The following is a 20,981-nucleotide window of genomic DNA, read 5'->3' as shown; positions in this document are numbered from 1 at the left end:
AGCGTCAGTCTCTGCCAGCACACTCTCTGCTCTCTCCTATCTGTCTTGTCTCGCCCTTCACCCACTTGCTGTACCCTCCTCCCACCCTAAATGCACACACACTTCCACACCTCCCATTTATCTATTTTTGGGAATTGTTTGCATTCCTCGACTCCTTAAGGCAAGGTGATTTTTGGGGATGTTTAGGTATGACAGGGAAGCTGCTTTGCATACGTTGAGTGGTAAAAAAATATTCCGTAGTTAATTTAAAATTAGAATCGTCCCTCAGCTCCCTCGTGTGTGTTGCTGCTGTTAGTATAGACAGTATTTTTTAACACTGCTGCTACGAGCAAGAGGAGAGTGAGAGGCCTTGATTTTTCCCGCTGATCCTGCGTGTCTGTGCATGAACATGTGCATGCATTTCTGTGTGTGTCAGCTGAGTGTGTGTGGTGATTATCAGTGATCTGTGTGTTTGCAGCACCCCTCTGTACTGGTATGCTGAAACAAGGTTGATAGGTGCAACATGTTAGAACAGGTCACCACTGCCCTCCTCCCAAACATCTCCTCAGCTGGCCCCACACATGCACAGTTATCTTATCTACACGTTTCCTTGTTATACATTTCTGTCTTGCCATCTTCCATGTTCACTGGAGATGTGTCTGTTGTCACTAGTCCCACATTTTCATTTTATGGGGTGTATCTTTGTGTGCAGTGTATTTCATGTTCAGGCACATCACTCTCACACAGTCCAGGCTTCATGAAGGTGTTGGGTGAACACCCCTTCCCCCACTGCTTCCTCTTGTTCAGCTTCTTTTTCTATCTGCTCTGTCTTCACCTCTCTGATCCCCTTTGGTGCTGTATTTTATTTTATTATTTTTTTCTTTCTTTCCTGCTTTCCTTCTTTCCACCAATCACAGAGCTTGGACCAGGTTGCCTTGACCAATGCCACCATTCTGGATGGCGGCGGGGGCGGGCCCAACGGTTCCCTGGCTGGCTCAATGGGCTCTGTGGCTGTCTGTCTTCCTTCTGAGTCTTCTCTCACTGACTCTCTCCACACCTCAGCGGTGAGCTTACAAAGGATAGATGTTGGAAGGACACTCCTATGACCCAGCTCTCGAAGACAGATAACAAAATGTGATACTGGACCCCTTCCCTTGGCAGATTGGTACAGATTGCAGCAGTTTGGTGTTCAGTATTGTTGCTCAGATGATAATACAGTGACTCATTCACTTAGAGGCATCTTGTCGTCATTATCACTGCCCACAAACTGTCTGCTGTCTGATTATTGGTCTTAAAAGAATCCCAGTAGAGCATGTTGCATTGCATGTTCTTTTTTGCCAGTAAACACTCTTACCTTTACAAATGATGCACTCCAGTGCCACCTGGTGGTCATGACGATACTGAGCTGGAAAACACACCGCTCACTGTACAATACCAAACCCTCAGCTAGCCGCTTTCTCTCCTCCTTAGCCATATATTCACACTTGACGTCTGTTAGTAAACACTCTGTGCCCCTCTCCGCTCCCTCACGCCTGGATTTGTGTCCCTCCTCTTTTCCCGTAGAGCGAGAGTGCAAATGACGAGGGCGGGGAGGGGGAGTACGTCAACTTGTACTCATCCAGCCAGGCCAATGGGGAGCTGCCTCTCTCCCTCAGAGTAAGTAGCTGACCGCCACGGGTGAAAGGTCAATTCCATTTGCACGTACCATCACTTCAGGAGTATGAATCAATTTGAAACGCGGCGAGGGATTTGAAGTTTGACGGGCAGATTTCACTCGCGGCACTCAACTGTTGCTGTGAGCAGCTCTTATTGATTCATCCCTCGAACTGATGGCACTGAAATGGAATGTGAATGTAGCCAAACCTGACTGAGCATGACTTCAGGTTCACAGGTTTGCCTGCAAGGGACTTCTGTGCTATGGTTGGTGTCTGTGGAAAAGATGTCCATCTGTATGTTCTTCTGACTGCCTGGCTGGTGACTTGCTGTCTCTCTGGCTGCGCTTTTACTGTAACGAGCATTTAACCTTGTTCCGATCTAACACCTGACATGTCACCGCTCCAGAAGGAATTCTCAATGGTTCACCGGTTTTCAATTTTCCAATAACATTCCTCATAACTGCTTATGTGCACCTGTGCATGTTTTACAGCGTGTGTGGTTGTGTTTGTATTCCCTCGGCTCAGCCTGTACTTTCAGGGTGTATTGTTGGTGTGTTGAGATTGTGAGCGCAAATGTAACAACGTATGGATGTGTGATTTGTACTTGGGGTTTTACATCGGGTGCTGTTTCCGTGTGTATGAGTTCTGCCCTCTGGTGTCTTTCTTTTTCGGGTCTCATCATCTGTTGGGGTTTTCCCCGCACATTCTGAGGAAAAGCTGCATTTTACCCATCAACACGTGTAACATACTTTTTAAACATAGTTATAACAGACATTTTGTACGCTTCCATCCTCCCTTCCACCACAAGTGTTGCATGCACTGGTGGTTCATACGATCTCATCGATAGCCAGCCCTCTGTCACTGCATGGAACCATTCATCAGTGTTGTTCCATGTAACCCACAGTACACATGTTGATTATTGCTTTTCCCTCCATGATCAGGAAACGATCACAGCCGACGATGTACTTCAAGACCCCACCCCTCAGATTCCATCGTCCAACAGCAAGGAGGCTTTGGACAAGGAAAGGTAAGGGTGGAAATGTTTACATCCTTAGATGCACTGTTAGATGTCCTTTTTCATACTACTTGTTTAAAATGCATTCTGACGAATGAATGGAAAACCCCAGGGTGCCATCGGGAAAATTTCTCCATGATTTAGTTTCGTTTCTCAAAGAATGTGTTGTGAATTATGAAGTGATTTACGGAGCAGATATGTAAATGCAGTTTCAGTTAAAATTTAACAAAAAAACCCCATAAAAATTAATTTTCCAAAACTTAAATTATTCATTTTTTTTGTAGTTGTTGTTCCTGGAGCTGTTTCACAACCATCCGTAATTTATTTCTTCTTTTTTTTTTTTAGCTGTGAGCTCCTTCTTCACTGCCATTGTGCATTGCATTGTGGGAAAATAGTGAGACAGACACTAGTCACTTTTCCAGTGTGAACACATTACATAAGCCGAAACCAAAGAATGTATGCCATTTGTGTTTAAAATGAATGAAACCATTAATTGATCAACGTTTCAGCTCCTGTTAGCAGTGAGGCTTTGGGTCAGAGCTATAAGTCATCGGCGTCTCCGAAAATTGTGAGTATTCCTGTGCTGATGCTCATTGTGTGTGTGTGTGTGTGTTTGTTGCAGGCGGCAGAAGTCAACAGAGTCGGCTGGCAGCGACGAGGAAGATGTGGACGAGCTCTCCCTCATCGACCACAAGGAGATTATGAGCAGGATAACACTAAAACAAGAAGTAAGACAACCACACTGCTGATGCCGTGTGCTGTTTTTAGAAATCTGCTGTGACAGAACACTGCAGCACCTGCATACAAAGCATATTTTATCCCGTTAGTCCAGCAGCAGGCTAAAGGTCACTTTGAGTCACTCAGACATGAAATCAGATCTTGTGATGCACCACTGATGGCCATTGCTGCCCTCTGGAGTAAAGTATCTGGAACTGCAGAGCTGAAATTGACAAAGCGCCCTCCTCCCATGCCTCCTCCTCCTCTTTTGTCCTGTGTGGTGCAGTCTGATAGACAGATGTGTGAAAATGCTTCACTCTGCAAGGTTAGGGCCAATGTGACAGCAATCATTTACAAAAGGAGATAGAGAGGGATCAGAAATGGGGAGGAGGGAAGATTTATAGCCTGTGATGACATTTAAAGCTGCTACAGAAGGCATATTGCAGTGGCGGGGCTTTTATCACGCACAAGTCTGACTTTTTCTCCGTCATCAGAGGAGCTGGTGCAGGACAGGGAGAGGTGGGGGCTGTTAAGAAGGGGGGGGGAAGCAAAGAGGGGAAAAAACAGGCACAAGAAGGAAAGGTGCAAGCTACATTTTGATCTAGACTGCATCACCTCACATCAAATCTAACCACTCCCCTCCTGCTTTGAATCTCATCCACCTCTCCCATCTTTCTGTCGTTCCAATTCTTTGCGCCTCGCTTGCTCTCTTTAATTTTCCCAGAATGACGATGGCCCTGACGTTCGTGCTGGATCAGGAGATATTCTATTAGTCCACGCTACAGAAACAGACCGCAAAGGTACAGTACAGAACACGTTAGGACTCATTCTTACCCTGTGTGTTTCCTACGCACAGTTCAGTATGTTACTGGGCTTCTGGGTCACTAGTGCAGCTTTATTTTTGCTAGCTTGACGTACTTGCAATCATTCTATATTCAAAGACAGATTTATTTTTATTTCTGTAGTTTGACTGATGTGTTATTACATTGCTAATCTTCTTGTGTGAGTAGCATTTTAAATAGCCTCAGTCTCTCTCTCTGGTTCAGTTATTTGTGTGTTATGTGTCAGTCAGGCTATGTAGCCTTCACATTTGATGGTGTGTTTTTAGCTTTATTCAGTTAATTGGGAGCCCTGGCTGCACTTCAACTGAAATATGCTGCTTTCTTCTTCTCTTTTTGCTCCACAGATCTTGTTTTGTACTGTGAAGCCTTTCTGACTACGTATAGGACTTTTATAACCCCAGAGGACCTCATTAAGAAGCTACACTACAGATATCCTTTTCAAATCACTCGACATGTCACTGTGTGCTCAATCACTGGAGGCTGTTTTTATTGCTTAGTGATTTTTTTTAAATCCTTATTTACCAAGACTCTACTCTTATTTAGCTCAATCAGTTAGAAGTGACACAGATGGAGACCTCCAGTTCGACTGTGATCCTCTTCTGATGGATACTGAAGTCTAAATGACTGCTGAAAATATTGTGATCGTGTGCCTTGCTTAATGGTACCTCAAGAGAAAATAACTTCTCCCTCCTGTGTTTTTCTCTGCTATTATCTAAAAAGCTGGCTTTCCAGTAGCATCTTCCATGTGTAATGTTTTGTCACTGTTTTTAGCTAGCAACTAGCTTGTTACTCCATAGAACTTACAGTGATTTCTACGTGGGGGGGTTTTGCATATAATAAGGCTAAAAGAGAACCACACAACTTAAAAGAAACCACAGTTACTGTGCCGTGCCAGTGTTCCTCTAAAATCATTATCAGCCTCCAAAATCCCATATGTGTGTCGGGCTGCACTGTATTTTATGAGAGAAAAACATCAGACGTCTTGTCTCCTCACTTGATGAAGCATCATATTCGGTACGTGCCAGAGGTTTTGATGAAATGTGTTGTCGTATTTTAAATACCACATATAGTATTGTTTTCTTTGTCCTTGACCACTGCGCACATATACTCGGTTCTGCCACAGTCCGGACACCTTCAAGAAACGAGTCAGCAAGAACACGTTCTTTGTGCTGGTCCGTGTGGTGGATGAGCTGTGGTGAGTAGAAAATCTGGGGAAGACCTTTATCAGAGTTTGTGGTGAACCACCTCAGGGAAGCATGTCTCAGATATGTGGAGAGGAAACATGATCTCTCAGTGAATGAATAAATAAAGAAACATGGCTATTGCTCGTGCTTTAAATAGGACTGCGTATGTCATGTGTAAGCAAGGTTTTATAAAGAAATGTCGACCAAGAAACGACCTCTTCAGATCTACAACAATAATTCAACTGAAAAAATCTGAGAAGGAAAGACACTCTGAAGTTGAACTGCTCACGACTCATAGATATAAACGACCTATGAGAATTAGATGTTGCTTCACTTTAAAGTTTCATGAGTCAAAACTGTGCTCAGAGATGGCTGGTTATTGACATCTGTAGCCAAACTGCATTATGTAAAGTCATGAATGATTGATTTGATGATGCCATACCAGGATAAAAGTAATTCTTCAGTCGTAATACCCTTCAGACAATGAATTGCACTGTTATATAATGTTTATTTGAACTCAAGCATCATAAGAGCTTTACGTTATTGTTTTTCCGACAGCTATAACCATAAAGTATGTCCCTATGTTTACAAGAGCATCCTGATACATTTCTCTTTTTTGTTCCAAATCTCCCTTTTTAATTGAGGAGTTGTGGTCATGAACGTGCACATCTGGTCATCAACAACCAATTGAATTAGTGCTTCTCTCATTTGTTTACCCCATCACAAATTTGAATCATTCCCTTCTTCTCTCCCTCCGTCCTCCAGCTTGGTGGAGCTGACAGAGGACATCTTGAAACAGCTGATGGACCTGGTGTTCACGCTGGTGTGCAATGGCGAGCTCAGCCTCGCCCGCGTGCTCCGCAAGAACATCCTAGATAAGGTGGAGCAGAGGAAGCTGCTGCGCTACACCAACTCCCTCAAGCCGCTCGCCGCCCGAGGGGTCTCTGCAAGGTACTGTGGGGGGGTACTGAGACTGGTATGGTGTGGATACTAGATGAGTGTAACGCTGCTTTGAGGCCATTCTTATGGCTCAGCGCCCTTGATGAAAACAGACAGTGTTTCATTCATTACATGCTGAACTGACCATCAGAAACCATAACACTACACAAGGTTAAGATTACTTAAATTGATAATCAATGTGTCCAACAAGCCAACCTTTCCTTTAACTCTTGTCCCGCTTCTGCCATGATGTGTCCTTCCTCGAAAAATATAAGTAAAAATGAAGGGATGAAAATATATAAATGTTATTTGACAAAAACAATATAAATACAAATAGTAAAATAAATTACTTAAAATTATTATTTAGTCATTATAGTAATGTCTATAAAACATAAATATATTTTAAAATATAATAATAAATATATACAGGAAATGAATGAAAATACTCAAAATAGTTATTTTATATTTGTTTTTTTGTCTTTGCATTTCCACATTTATTTATTATTTGATTTATTTCTGAGTGTTGTCACATTTGTTTTTCTTATTCTTTTACATATTTATTCTTTTTTTATGGCACTCCTATAACTCCATATATAAGGGCTCCTCTCAAATGTTTGATAATGTTTCCATTGAAATAATAAAACAACTCTTCTGACGTACACCGTGCTTTATTTACCACTTGATAAATAATGTAAGTATTTTAATTAACAAAACAACATTACCATCAAAAGGTACTTCTTTTTTTTTTATTGATTTTTACAAAACACAATATTTACTCCTATTGGATGAAGAAATATATGGAGAGAAGTGTAAGAGAAATGTAAATATTATTTCCTAAATGCAACCTTTCAGAATCAGAATCAACTTTATTGCCAAGTATGTAACGGATTACATACCAGGAATTTGAGCTGGTGATTTTGTGCTGAGCGGATACAAATATACTGAAAGAAGACATTAAAATATTATAGATATAAAATCTGAAATAGAAGATTTCATCTCAGTGTGACATAATGCAAATTGACACGGTAGAACCTCACTAGTTAAAATATGTTTATTTAAAAAAAAAAATTAGATTCAAACTCTTGGGTTCATGTTTATTTTACAACATGACCAGACTTGTAAAACCGTTTAGCTGCCACACAAGGAACGACTAAGATTGACCGGGGAAAAGTGAAGGCCTCACCTGGTAGTTTGTGTCCCAACAGGCCCGGAACTCTGCACGACTTCCGCAGTCATGAGATCGCCGATCAGCTCACTCTCCTCGATGCTGAGCTCTTCTATAAAATTGAGGTACAGTGGCGTCTTTGTGTCAGTCCTCCTAGTATGTCGACACTGATTATGTCTCGAGCTCCACGGAGTCCACCCCAGCTTTAACTCTTCCCTGTCCTCCGTCAGATTCCTGAGGTGCTGCTCTGGGCCAAGGAGCAGAACGAGGAGAAGAGTCCGAACCTGACTCAGTTCACAGAGCACTTTAACAACATGAGCTATTGGTGAGACCCTGAACTTTATGCCGTGGCGTCTCGCCGTCTTTCATCGTTATTCCATCCTGTTGACACCATACTGTCACGTTCTCTTCGCCCTACAGGGTCCGCTCTTTGATAATTCAGCAGGAGAAAGCCCAAGACAGAGAGAAGCTGCTTCTCAAGTTCATCAAGATAATGAAGGTGAGTCACATTATAGTGGAAAAATATCCTATTTGTTAATGTGCTTGTTGTTTACCAATATAACATCCATACAAATGTCTTTACAGCACTTAAGAAAGTTGAATAATTTCAACTCCTACCTGGCAATACTGTCCGCCCTGGACTCTGCCCCCATCAGGAGATTGGAGTGGCAGAAACAGACCTCAGAGGTGAGAGGAGTGGGACGGTTACGATGTTGCGTATCAGCATGTTAACAAGAGAGATAGTCTCGTCTCTTTATTTTCCAGAACCAGTTACTTTACAAAATGTTTCTCATGTATAAAGAGAAATGATCCGTTGATAAGGTGTAAACCAAAATGATGAACCTATTGTCATAAAGAGTAGCTACAATGCAGAACTTTATGTGAAGTATAATATAATATAAAAGACAAAGATCCCTTTGTGCACAGTTACGCAGGAACGTTCCCTTTAGCCTTAGAGACTGGCAGGTTTAATTCCACTCTAGAGAAGGACAGATTGAGTGTGAGGGAGATAGATGAAAATGGGAATTAGGTACTGTTTTTCCTGTTAAAGCTGAGATGTATTTTTTTTCTAGTAAAACGACCTCCTTGTTTATTTCTTTTGGCTGGATGACTATGAAAAACTTGAGTTGTGCTTCAGGAAGGGAACTTTTTAAGCAGATTTCATTTGCCAAGCTTGGGAGGGAAGGCATACTGTACTTTTTAAGGCTGACCTGTAAAATAACCTGTAATTTTATAAGGAAATGTTATGAAAATAAAGAAATTGATCACTTCTCAAGTATCATAATTATCCCTCTTCTCTTGCATCCCCCCTTATCCTTTTCTCAGGGATTGGAGGAATATTGCACGTTGATTGACAGCTCCTCCTCCTTCAGAGCGTACAGAGCTGCTCTGGCTGAGGTGGAGCCTCCATGCATCCCATACCTGTAAGTTAATAAATGTTTGAACTCGTACAGATGTTTTTAGCCGATAGCCACGATTTGATGTGACTCCTTGTTCTTCCAGGGGTCTCATTCTGCAGGACTTGACCTTCGTCCACCTAGGGAACCCTGACCTGATTGACGGGAAGGTTAATTTCTCGAAACGCTGGCAGCAGTTCAACATTCTGGACAGCATGCGGCGCTTCCAGCAAGTGTAGGTCCACTGGGATGCATTTACAGTATGATGAAAAGATGCACCTAATCTTGATATATCATTAGAAAGCTTTGTGAACATCAATCAGAATAATAAATGTCATCATTTGTTTGCCATTGGCAGGAAATACGGTGGATGCTTACTTTGTTTCTCATCAAATTTTAATATCATAAAGCATCGCTGGCATCTCCACGAGCCGTTTGTTTTTTCATTAATGAATGACTGCATTAATCAAAGCTCCACCTCTTCTCATTTCAGGCATTATGAGCTGAAGCGCAATGAAGACATTGTCTGTTTCTTCAACGACTTCAGCGACCACCTGGCAGAGGAGGCCCTGTGGGAGCTGTCGCTGAAGATCAAGCCCAAGAACATCACCAGGCGCAAGACGGAACGCGAGGAGAAGACCTAGAGCCCCGTGGGGCCTTCAAGACTGACCTCCAACTGTGCTTCATGACACTAACTCCACTTTACTACAGACTGAGAGAAAGAAGAATGGAAGCTATCCGCTGGAGCTAATGGGAGACTCGATGTGGGGAATGCAGAACAAACTACGGAAAACTGAAGCGTGGCTGAGGTTTACAAAGAGCTCCGCTGCTCTGGGAGATTGTAATTGGGATTACTGCGGCTCCGGCGTGTAGACGGGGAGAGATTCAGTGACTACGGTGAAAAGGAGAGGAAGCCCGGTGCCAAGGAGGAGTGAAGAATCACACAGAGCGGACAGGGAGATGCTACGGAAATAAACCAAAGTCTGCTCCCTGGGCTCTCTGTTTTAGAGTGGAGCTGTTTCGTGTGTGTGACATTGAACTGAATGGTCCATTACTCTCAAGAGTTGCTCCTTCCTCTTCCTTTATGTATGTGCCATTTGTTGGTCATCTTCTGCAGCCCCCCCCCGACTCATGAGCTCCCCTCACACAGCAAGACCTCGAGAGCGGCCTGCCCTGAACTGTGACGTCAACACGCAGGCTGCAGACGCGAGAATCTGCTGGAGGCGTGAGGGGATTTGAACTTGAAGAGAGGATGACCATTAGAGACTGGAACCTATGAGTTTGTTTTGAAACATGTTGTGTAAGAATCACGTACGGTTATGAAATGTATTATATACAGTGCTCCTTTTGTTCTTAAAAAGGATGTTTATGCTTATGAGAAGAGCTTAGCTTCTCCCAAGTGCCATATGTATGTGCACTAAAAAAAGCAAAGCAAAAACACAAAAAGATAAATTACTAAAGATGCTGTGATCTATGTATGTCATACTGAATCATTGTGTGCCGTGTTCAAGTGTAGAGAACCATCGGGCAATCACAATCACGTCCCAGTCATGTCGGTGTGTGAAAGAGTGTTTGTGTGTGACTGAAGTCTTCGGTGACTTTGTGTGTGTTTGTCTTTCCAACATGTGCTGTAGTAAATAATTTCGATTCCTTTTTGGGATAATGGTCAAAACCAACACGTCACACTGTGCTCTCAAACTCCAATAAAACAAAACAGCTCTGTTTCTATACACGGTGTCGGTCAGACGCTTCATTTTCGAGGTCAAAACTCAAATAGGACTTACACTTTTCCATTTATTGGTGTACAGAATGGTCAGTGGAAAATGAACTTAAAAAAAAATTAAGGCATGTATTCAACTGTAAGCACGCAATAACAATCTAGGTGTGACACTACTACACAGTCATCTGGCGTAATCGGATTTAAATAAGTTAAAACAAAACGGGAAAGTGGCGAGATAACATGTTAGTGTGGAATTCCTCGAGATATTTAAATGCTATTCAAACTGCAAATGTCATTTAAATGTCTCAATTAAAGCAACAAAAAGGCAACTGTAAATACAAGGTTAAAGTGCAAAAGAATCACATTTAAATAACGCTTCCTACCCTGAACTATATCACCCTCCCGCTCAGTAACCAGTGATCTGACCAGTCGACACTGAAAAGTCAAACACTATCATGGAAGACTGTTACATGTGAACAAAGCATAATCTATTATCATATCGGTTATGACCGATAAGTACAGTGAAATTAGGAAGAGGTGGCAGCACTGCATGTTTGCACAGTGTGATTGTGGATACTTTAAAAAACAGAAAATGCTGCAGAGGGAGATTCAGTTGCTGACCCTTTTTTTTTCTATACAAATCGGTACCGACTCCAAGCTCATATTCACAGTCTGGACACATCTGTCCACCCCCCATGCACCCACACAGTCTCAGTGAGGCCGACAAGTGGGCTCCAGCAGGACCCTCTTTCCTGGAGGATTAGCGACTCCGTTGTGCAGGTCACCCTGGTCGGATATCGCCCGTTTGAAGCCTCGCGCATGGCCGTTAATGGAAGCGCGCTGCCATTTGCAAATATCGCCATTCAGTATGTCTTGGATGTGCTGTACGATGAGGTTGATGGCCACTGGGGAGAGACAGATGACTTGTCAGGCATTTATGCTGGAAAAATTAATGGAAAAGCAACTTAATTAGGGGAAACACTTACCCATATTGTCAACTCCTCGTGGAATGATGACATCTACATACTTCTTTGTCTGAGAGAGAACCAGATGTGTTAAGGTTTGTTTATAAAGTAAGACATTGTAAAAGGCACACATTCGTGAGAGCAATCATACTTACGGGCAAACAAAACTCCTCAAAAGCAGGCTTGACAAATGTTGTATACTGCGTGAGAATTTGCTCGAGGTCTCTCCCTCTGGTCATGTCTCGCAGAACTACGGAAAAATTAAGTCAAACAGTTGTTATACTGTGGCAACATCTGGAATATTGTGTGTGAGGGGGACATCGATACCTCTGCGAGACAGTCGGACGTCGGAATCTGTGTCCACAAAGAGTTTCATGTGAAACATATCGCGCACTTTCTGGGGGTAGAAGACCAGGATCCCCTCAAAGAGGACCACGTCTGCTGGGTACACTGTGATCCTGTCATCCAACCTGGAAATAGGCACACGTTATATACAGATGCAGTGTTGATGAGAATTATTAGTTCTGGGGGGAAAGATGAAGTCTCTTTAGGGATGAAGTTATGTGATAAACGTCCTTCCTACCTGGAATGAGTGACAAAGTCATATGTTGGCACTTCAACCACTTTTCCCTCCGCAATGTCCTTTAAGGTTTTGAACATTAACTCTGTGTCAAACGCCTCTGCAAGACATTAAACAGAAATGGTAGAAGTTTAAAAATCAATGCAGTGCATGCAGCATGTAAACGATATACTGTATACTAAATACAACACACTCAACTCACATTCTGGTGCATATGAGGAAAGAAATTACATTCATGAGTACGCATACGGTGCACACTTTAGAATAAGATCTTTAAGTGAACTGCCAGGAAGCCCCAGTATTAACAATAATGAATCAATTTAGATCTTTAACTGCAATATGACCTCTTTGTCACTGCAGGCTGAGGATGGAGTAGGTTTTGGTCTTGGTTGTATATTACAGGTGGGAAGTCTAAAACATATCAATACAGCTGTTGTAAAGAAACTGGACGGGAAAAAGGCCGCTCTGTAGCCTGGACATACCTGGGTGATCAAAGTTGTACTGGCCCTTCAGCGCTTTCCCCTTTTGCTCTGGAGTCAGGACTCTGTAGAAGCTGTCCTGGCTTATGATCGCGACCTTCCTCTGGCGGTGGTCCACCTTGTTCTGGCCCAGGAGCTCCATGATCTTGGCGCAAACTGTTGACTGTTGCAAGAAAACTCCTTTCGATCAACTACTGGTATTTATGACCTGGTATTGTTATACTTTAAACTAACAAACAGAAATGCAGTTTCTGTTTAGTGTCCTGAGGAACAGAGGGGAACAAAACTGTATTATATCAGGGACTCTCTCAGTGTATGTTTATCAGATCGGGGAGAGAATTGTCGAACTCTTTACAGCAGCTAATTCCAGGGTTCCTACACCTTTTTCCAAAGTCAAATTTATAGCATTTTAAGGTTGTCCAGCACCTTGCAGCTATGGTAAACTACATATTTATACAGTGGACAATACTCAGTTTACAATACTCCGTACTTATTGTTAATCACATTAGATTAGATGTTATTGTCCAACAAGATGTTTTGAGACAACTTTGTACAGAAGGAAGTGAAAGGAAAACTAACTCGACTAATTGATCGATAGAAATATAATCAACTATTTTGAAAATTTGTTAATCATCAAAAGTCCCTTTTCATGCAAAAATGTCCATCCCATTATATGCCATCCCATATAACATAACATTTCAGGCACTTTATTCAAACCTTGAAAACACCACACTGACACTGAAGTGGTTTCAAGGATTCCCCGCACCCGTACGGACCCTGTAGCCCGCTGTATGAAGCTCTTCTGGGCTAAAAGGTCACAAACAAGTGTTGGTAAAAGGTGGGTAATATAAGCAGAATATACATGTAATGACCGCTTTAGTGTGTTAATGAAGTAATGTAAAGAAAATGTGAGCTAGCTGCGCGAGGGGGGCGTGCCAGCTGGTTTGACAGTTTGATAAATGCTAATGTTGCAAAGCTAAGCTATTCGGGATGCTAACTGTGTCACAAGTCGGACAGTATTTGCCTAAGTTCTATCAAAATGTCTGTTTAACCTACGAATATCACAGATAGTGTAATGTTTAGAGTTTATTTCATGGTGTTAAATCAAAGTCTAACTTCTTATCTTTGTAACCATGTATCGTTTTAACGGCCTTGTTTATCTTTGTGTTTACAAGAGTGGTCACAAGGACGCTAACTGTTGAGTTAGCCGTGTGCTCCTCTCGGCCCTAGTCGGACACCCCGATCTCCTCGCCGTAAACACTGGGAGCTGCTGGTCGTTCACATTAACAGCAATGTTGTCAAAACATCCAGGATCATACTTCAGTCCTTAATTATGAATGACATGCTTTTAACAGCTCGAAAATATACCGTAAAGTCTTCTTAATTTCCATTTTTAATCTAAAACAGCACCTGAGCCGCTCAAACTCAGCGTCGCTCAAACGTTCTCACTGCCTCCTCTCATCATGGTCACTTTCAGTTTCTAATTTGACGTGTAAATGAACATGTACACATATGAAACTTCACTTGTAAATTCTAAGAAGTGTGTAAATTAATTCGGCTTGCATTTAGGTGGCGATCACCCAGTACAAGCAACACGAAAAGACCGGCAACTGCGGTAGACTGCATCTGTCCGCATATGGCGAATACAAGCGAACGGCGTCCGATTGGTGACACATTCCCTATAGTTCCGTAGTCCGGAGAACCCGTGGCTGTAAACGGACTGACCTTGCCGCTGGCTGTTCCTCCGCTGACCCCGATAAGGAACGGGTGATGCCGGGGCCTCTCCGTCATGTCTAGGGCTCCGAGAACATCCATCATAGTCCAACAATTCAGAAATACTGCAGATATGTTAGATAGCTTCGCTGAGTGCTAGCTACGCTATCTGTAGCAATAACAACGCGTCGTTCTCGCGAGATCTCACACTCTCGAAGCCCGAAGTGTCAACACAGGACAGTTTGGAGCGGAACTGCGTTCAGTGTTTACATAAAATAAGATTAAACACTACTTTTACACATTTGGAAGGAAGACTCATTCAATATTTATACACACACACTACATTGTAAGTGTTTATTAATTAAGCCATTTATTTGTTTATTTTTAAATTATGAATTCCTTTATATTTTGGATATTAAAATCTATCAATACATTGGAAATGTTTAAACATATGCAATACATGAGTAGAATATATTATATATATATAATATAAATTATTATTAAAGTTATATCCACTGCAAAAGCTAGTCTGACTTATTTCCCTATTCCTTACCTAGAATTCATAACAACAAATACATTAGCAGATATAAAGATTTGTGTTTATTATACAGCTTATATACAGTTCAAACACAGCATTATTGTTTTTCTGGCTCATTGCCAGATTTCTCTGTCTCTTCACCGTGTTGTGTCTCTTCTTTGCCAGATTCCTCCAACACTATCTCCAAAGCAGCGCTTCCTTGAATCCTTTTCACAGTCTCTCCTTTGGCAGCAAGGATTTCTTCAATGTTTCTGAAGTGTAAAGCATCGCAACATGTGAGTCATTCTGAAATATAGCAACAGTCTCAATTTCTGTAGTGCATTTTGAATTGCTTTTACACCCTAAAACATGTTGCAGAGGTGCCGGTTGTCTTATTGGTCTATACCTACTATAGGTATATATCTATACCTAAAGTAATAGGGAAGGTTTTCGTTGCCACCGTACTCTACGGGGGAATTGTTGGGTCTATGTTTATCATAAATAAGTCATAGAGTGTGGTCTTTACCTACTCTGTAAAGTGTCCTGAGATAACTTTTGTTATGATTTGGCACTATAAATAAAATAAAATTGAATTGAATTATTGGTTGTTAACCGGTATTTTGTGATTTCCATTTACCTGGAAAGATTTGGGATCTGTCTCGCCTCATAGCTCCCAATAAAGTGCTCGGACCCCTTAGTTTCTCAACTGTCTAAACTTAAATATTATTTTAAAAGAGGTGTTGCTGTTTGGTTAAACACTGGCTATATATGTTGGCCAGTAATAAGTAAAAATAAATCATAGTCCAGTGATTTAGAAACAGACCATTACAGAATACGCCCACCGGAGTGCACTAACATGTTTATTTCTCACTTAGTACATGTCCTGATAACAATTTGTCATTCACCAATTTTTTGGTATGTTAATCAATAATGTCTTTATGTCATGTGTTGAGTCAGGTTTGATTTTTTTACTCTCAAATATTGATGTCACCAAAATGCTGCCAAATGTTAGGATCCATTAAATGGTATGAGTGAGCATAAAGAGGAACAACAACATCAGTTCATCAAAATCACTTTTGATGGTAATGTTGTCGATGCTGTTATGAATCAGTGACATATGCTTGTTTATGTTCAGAAGTCCAAAAAGCACCACTAACCTCTTTCCCTCCAGGTCAGAGAACCAGCTGAGGTTATCAGCGATGATGTGGTGATTCTTACACCCTGGACATGTCACAATCACGACTCCCTTGTGATAAGCCAGCTTGGATATCTCCTGCGTGGATCTGGTAGAGCAGACCTGCAAACATGATGCAACCTGCACGTCAGGTATGTGTATGACTCAGACACATTTCACAACACAGGAAAATAGATAAAGACAACCAAAATGTTTAAATAACTATAACATTTAGTCCATTAAAGCAACAGCAACACTCTCCCACTATGGAGGACTAAACATGACTTAAGTCTCAATTAATAAATGCAGAAATAAATGAATAAATAAATGTATGAATCAATGATAAATAAAATAATAAATCCTTGAAGGGTCAATGGACTTGGACTTATATAGCACCTTTCTAGTCTTCTGACTACTCAAGGCGCTTTCACCCTTTAACACAGACATTCCTACACTGATGGCAGTGGACATCTACAGACCATCTAATCTATCGAACAATTTACACCACATTCACACACCCACGCACAGCACGGGGAGTAATTCGGGATTCAGTGTCTTGCCCAAGGACACTTCGATATGCAGACTGGAGGAGCCGGGGATCGAACCGCCGATCTATCGAATGGAGGACGACCCACTCTATCTCTGAGCCAGCCTCCCCCATTTTGGAATAAATGTATAAATAAATGCATGCATAAATAAATACAGGAATAAAAAAATAAACGCATATATAAACAAATAACTACATTCTGAAATCAATGATGAATAAAATAAAAAAAAATGCTGAAATGGATAAATAAATGCATAAATACAATAATAAATTAATGAGTAAAGAAATACATAAATACATATACATATATAAATAAAATAAATAAACGAATGCTTTACAATTATTCCTACATTTTTGTTCACCTACATTCCTTTATTTCTGTTTCCATATGTTAATAAGGTAGGAGCTCCCATTTATTTATCTATGTATATATTTATTTTTATTTATTTTTTTTTTGGGGGGGGGAGAAACTTAAGTCATGCTTAGTGCTCCATATCCCACCACTGGTACCTTGCACGTGTAAACGAGCTGGTAATGTGTCGGCTTGATCTGTCCGATAGAGTCGCTTCTGATGCTCGGTGAAGTGGACACTCCTCTGTAACTGCTCAGCCGAGCTCCGCGTCTGTGAGCGGGTAAAACAACATGGAAACAGCGTCGGTCCTGTGAGGAGAGAAGCCCCGACCCGACCGTGGGCTCAGGTGGTCCTGGAGGAAAACACCCGAGCACAACACCGAGTCGGGACGGCGCCAAGCGGCTGTAATGACACCGAAACAACCGGCTGACGGTCAGCATCGCCCCGGGAGAGTCTGGAGGACCGTAAAATATTAAAACATTTACGTTAAACCAACATTACGGGTGAGCTTTTTAACGACAAGGTTACAAACGTTACTAAAGATTGCATCAACAGCTAGTTTGTCGCGAGTTGATGACGTCAAACATGTTGACATTTTCAAATTAAACTTTATTCATAAATTGTTCTTTCAACATATTACAATTTATAAGCATTGTATTTCAACGGGTGCGACTGCAAATTGTTTGCATTAAATTAATATTTTGTATTTTATATACCTATTTATATGGAAGGCAGTTTCCGCCACTGAATCATAAGATTAAAAAAAAAATCGAAATTATGAGATAAAAAGTCATAAAAATGACATAAAAGTCGAGATTATGAGATAAAAAAAAAGTCATAATTAGGAGATAAAGTCAAAATTATGAGATAAAAATCGAAATTATGAGATAAAAAAAGAAAATGTCCATGGGTGCAACTGCAAAATGTTTCGAGCATGGGACATTTGAAAAAACAGACAGAAAAAAAGTTATCCAACAAAAAACAATAAAAAAAGAAAGTGTAAAAAATTAGAAAGAGATAACATAAGTAATTCCATTTGCGGTTTTCCTTAATTTACATGTGCGAAAAGGAGTAGGAAGAAGTATAAACTTATTTAAGCCTACCCCTTAATGATTAAATGATTATTTACAATAACATACAATTAATACAATATCATTATAAAGCTTGACATACTTGTCAATTATCCCACCCATAGTTACATATTTACACACATATCCACACAGACCAAAGGGAAAAAAAGATTTGTATAGAGATCGTGAAATCTGTTTGACAGATCAATATATAAATGAGCTTTTTACAAATGTCATTCTGTAAATGTACTAGGAGGGTACCCAGGCAGTTAGCGTTTTAAGTTGTGGAGAGTAACATTTACTACTTTTACTCTTAGGTATTTGCATTTTATACCAAGTTATTTGTAAAGTCTGCTCTACCACATTTCAGAGGGATATACTGTAGCCCTCTTTTTACTCCACGAGCCTATTGGGCCTATTATCTGACAGCTATTTGTTACTTTGCTGATTTTAAATAGTAAGAGCCTACACGATCAACAAAAGAGAGAGCACTTTTTAGCCAGGATCAAGGCGATCATGGAGAATATAAAGGGGGACATGTATAGCCCCAGGAGCTGAACCAGAAACTGGACAGTTGCTAGGCACAATCCCAAACAACAACACATTATCTTGAATCTTGAATCAGTAGACACCATATTTGCACTGATTCTCTCTTATCAGTAGTCCTCAGGGTTGGAACATCGAGTACAGCTGATGCCACATCATCATACATTTCCGGTCAGCCACACAGTTGATGCACTAGTTTTGTAGATGACATTTCTAAGTGAACATTGAAACTATGTTAGAATTAGCTCTTGTTCATGCTCATTAATCTTCTTATTGTGTTTGTTTTGTGGAGGCAATTTTCCAAAAGACTAAAGATCTTGTTTGCTTGGAGTAGTTTTTTTTTGTTGTTTTTCAGCAGTAAAGACGGTTTGTATTCAAACACATAATCAAATTTAAGTTTTGGTTAAGTAAACATCCCAGTGCAGAGAAGTCAAGTAATTTATTTGAACACAACCACCAGAGGGTGACATAAAGACTTGGACATCACCTCTGAGATTCAGATTTTCATCCTCCTGTAGTATATTAGTATTATCTTTGTGCACAGTTATCATCACCGGTTGCCACTCAATGCCTTAGAGAGGATTGGGGAAAGCAGATTATGCATTTATAACAAAGTAACTTTCACTGTCGTCCCAACAGGCTAAAGGATGCTGCAGGAGTGCACAGATTTATTTAATGGCAATCAGCACAACTGATACATTTAGTGGCTTGGTGGTGACTGAAGGGTGGGTGGCTTAATCCTGCTCGGGAAGGTGGGCTGAGCTTGTTTAGGGGGAACTGCAGTCAGTCCACAAGCCCTCCCAGTGCTGACACAACACCACATTAGTGAGCCCTCGTGCAGTTTTTGTGTGCTGTATTTCTCTATTACTGAGAACTAAAACTATTCCTGAGCAAACCTGAATAAAAAGATAAATCAGTTTGGGGCTCACATGCATTACGTAAGATAGACCAGAGGATAGAAAGCATATCCTTTTCCTTATACAAGAAGAACCTTGTTCTCTACCTTAAAACGCAGGATCCCCATGCTGCTTGTTTAATATCACACTACATGCTAGTCTATCTGATATTCTACACAGTTAATTTTTACAGGAAGCATTCATTCTTTATTCATAAGACCTAATTTTGAGACAACATTTATTATTTAGTCGGAACAGTCCTCTGCAAAAATCGATGGTAAGCTTTTTTGAAACGCAAATGTTCAGAAGTTGGAATATGATGTGCTTTGGTCATGAGGATAATCATTTGAAATTATATATATTTAATGCATAGCTGGGGCTGTATTTCACTCTATTCCCTGTGTGGCTTTTGATTTAGATTTCCTCAATCATCTCCATAATCTAGTTATTCCAGATTAAGTTCTACAGTGGTAATATCAGACACTTTGAGTTGGTTTGCACGGTCAAATCATTTATGTTCCATGGATAAAACAAACAATGACTTGTTTGCACACAGTGCTTGGAAACAGTGTATTTAAGTTTATAAAATGACATTGATCAGGTAAAAATACAATAACAAGATAAGGTGTCAATACTTAGGTAAAAAGGCATAAATAAAAGAGAAAGAAAATAAGTGGAGAGGTAAGATGAGATGACATAACTATGCTAGTACTGCATATAAAGTGTGTAAAGGTGTAATAAGCATTTAATAATATGATAATAAAGCCATTTATCTGGTGTAACTACTGCATAAACTGAGCTGTCAACACTGAATCAAAAATATAAACAAGCACCAAAATGGGAAAAAATATGGGACAAGAAACCACTGAAAATAAAGGTCTTATATTACTCATAGGACTGAATATATTGTTTGTTCATAATAATGAAACAAGTACACAATAGATGTACAATTTTGAAAAGTATTTGAGAATTCTTATGTAATAATAATAATAATAATAATAACTTTATTTATATAGCACCTTTAAAAACAAAGGTTCACAAAGTGCTTTGACACACAGAGTAAAGGCAAAAGCACATTAAATCCAAAACAAATATACATATATACTCATCAACAAGGTGAGATAAACGATAGGACACCTTTAACAACATGATAAGGTTAAAGAGACAATAAAATAAGAAATAAAGAATAGATACAGGGTTCCTTCCATTCATTTATACAGTCTATGGTTCCTAAACCTTTTCTAAAGTCAAGGCACTTTCGAGATCCATTGTGAGGGTTTTCCAGTTCTTTACAGCTGTGGTAAATCACATATTTATATTATTAATATTTATACGAATACAAACATATTGAAAATCATTATTTCACTTTTTTTTATCACTAAATTGTGTCCTGTATACCAGAAGGATAAGAGTTTTTGTTTTTTTCAAAGTCAAAGGCAGCTTTCTTCTCAATTCTGCAATATGTGCCAGACATACCCATGGTGCAATAACACTAAAATAAAGTATATATACAATAAATAAAATATATT

General features: G+C 40.3%; 3 protein-coding genes across 7 annotated transcripts in view; 1 reads left to right on the top strand and 2 right to left on the bottom strand.

Annotated features, from left to right (window-relative positions):
- The window catches only part of rapgef1b (Rap guanine nucleotide exchange factor (GEF) 1b), a 43,871-nt gene extending 33,315 nt beyond the window's left edge, over positions 1-10,556 (top strand). For 4 of the 5 annotated variants that reach the window (XM_083930164.1, XM_083930165.1, XM_083930163.1 and 1 more), the window contains 14 exons: positions 1,543-1,635; positions 2,576-2,661; positions 3,272-3,377; positions 4,091-4,166; positions 4,553-4,641; positions 5,315-5,403; positions 6,158-6,343; positions 7,537-7,621; positions 7,727-7,821; positions 7,917-7,995; positions 8,082-8,183; positions 8,823-8,920; positions 9,000-9,128; positions 9,387-10,556. In XM_083930164.1, the coding sequence (XP_083786290.1) occupies positions 1,543-1,635; positions 2,576-2,661; positions 3,272-3,377; positions 4,091-4,166; positions 4,553-4,641; positions 5,315-5,403; positions 6,158-6,343; positions 7,537-7,621; positions 7,727-7,821; positions 7,917-7,995; positions 8,082-8,183; positions 8,823-8,920; positions 9,000-9,128; positions 9,387-9,537 (1,464 nt within the window). In that variant the 3' untranslated portion in view covers positions 9,538-10,556. The remainder of the gene's footprint in view (positions 1-1,542; positions 1,636-2,575; positions 2,662-3,271; positions 3,378-4,090; positions 4,167-4,552; positions 4,642-5,314; positions 5,404-6,157; positions 6,344-7,536; positions 7,622-7,726; positions 7,822-7,916; positions 7,996-8,081; positions 8,184-8,822; positions 8,921-8,999; positions 9,129-9,386) is intronic. The other variant, XM_083930166.1, reaches the window with a different exon arrangement.
- Positions 10,557-10,698: 142 nt separating this feature from the next.
- On the bottom strand, positions 10,699-14,532 carry uck1 (uridine-cytidine kinase 1). The gene is made up of 7 exons (XM_083929816.1): positions 14,363-14,532; positions 12,641-12,800; positions 12,162-12,258; positions 11,906-12,048; positions 11,734-11,828; positions 11,600-11,648; positions 10,699-11,518 (listed from the first exon to the last, which is right to left on the bottom strand). The coding sequence occupies exons 1-7, from the start codon at positions 14,453-14,455 to the stop codon at positions 11,325-11,327; spliced, it is 831 nt and encodes a 276-aa protein (XP_083785942.1). The 5' UTR covers positions 14,456-14,532; the 3' UTR covers positions 10,699-11,324.
- A 453-nt stretch (positions 14,533-14,985) lies between these two features.
- dnlz (DNL-type zinc finger) lies at positions 14,986-17,481 on the bottom strand (the record flags this gene model as incomplete). Its single annotated transcript, XM_083930152.1, has 3 exons — positions 17,099-17,481; positions 16,025-16,164; positions 14,986-15,139 (listed from the first exon to the last, which is right to left on the bottom strand). The coding sequence occupies exons 1-3, from the start codon at positions 17,378-17,380 to the stop codon at positions 14,986-14,988; spliced, it is 576 nt and encodes a 191-aa protein (XP_083786278.1). The 5' UTR covers positions 17,381-17,481.
- Between the last annotated feature and the right edge of the window lie 3,500 nt (positions 17,482-20,981).

Source organism: Echiichthys vipera (assembly GCF_963691815.1).
Source record: "Echiichthys vipera genome assembly, chromosome: 16".
NCBI classification, from domain to species: domain Eukaryota; kingdom Metazoa; phylum Chordata; class Actinopteri; order Perciformes; family Trachinidae; genus Echiichthys; species Echiichthys vipera.
Note: the sequence above shows the minus strand (reverse complement) of the source record. Positions and strands in the feature narration are given on the sequence as shown.

Excerpts from the sequence above, each read along its gene's own strand:
- uck1 (XM_083929816.1), bottom strand. The coding sequence starts at position 14,455 with ATGATGGATGTTCTCGGAGCCCTAGACATGACGGAGAGGCCCCGGCAT. Across the intron at positions 12,259-12,640 it reads GTACAACTTTGATCACCCAG|AGGCGTTTGACACAGAGTTA; the intron begins GTATGTCCAGGC and ends AATGTCTTGCAG. Across the intron at positions 11,829-11,905 it reads CGTCCGACTGTCTCGCAGAG|TTCTGCGAGACATGACCAGA; the intron begins GTATCGATGTCC and ends ATTTTTCCGTAG.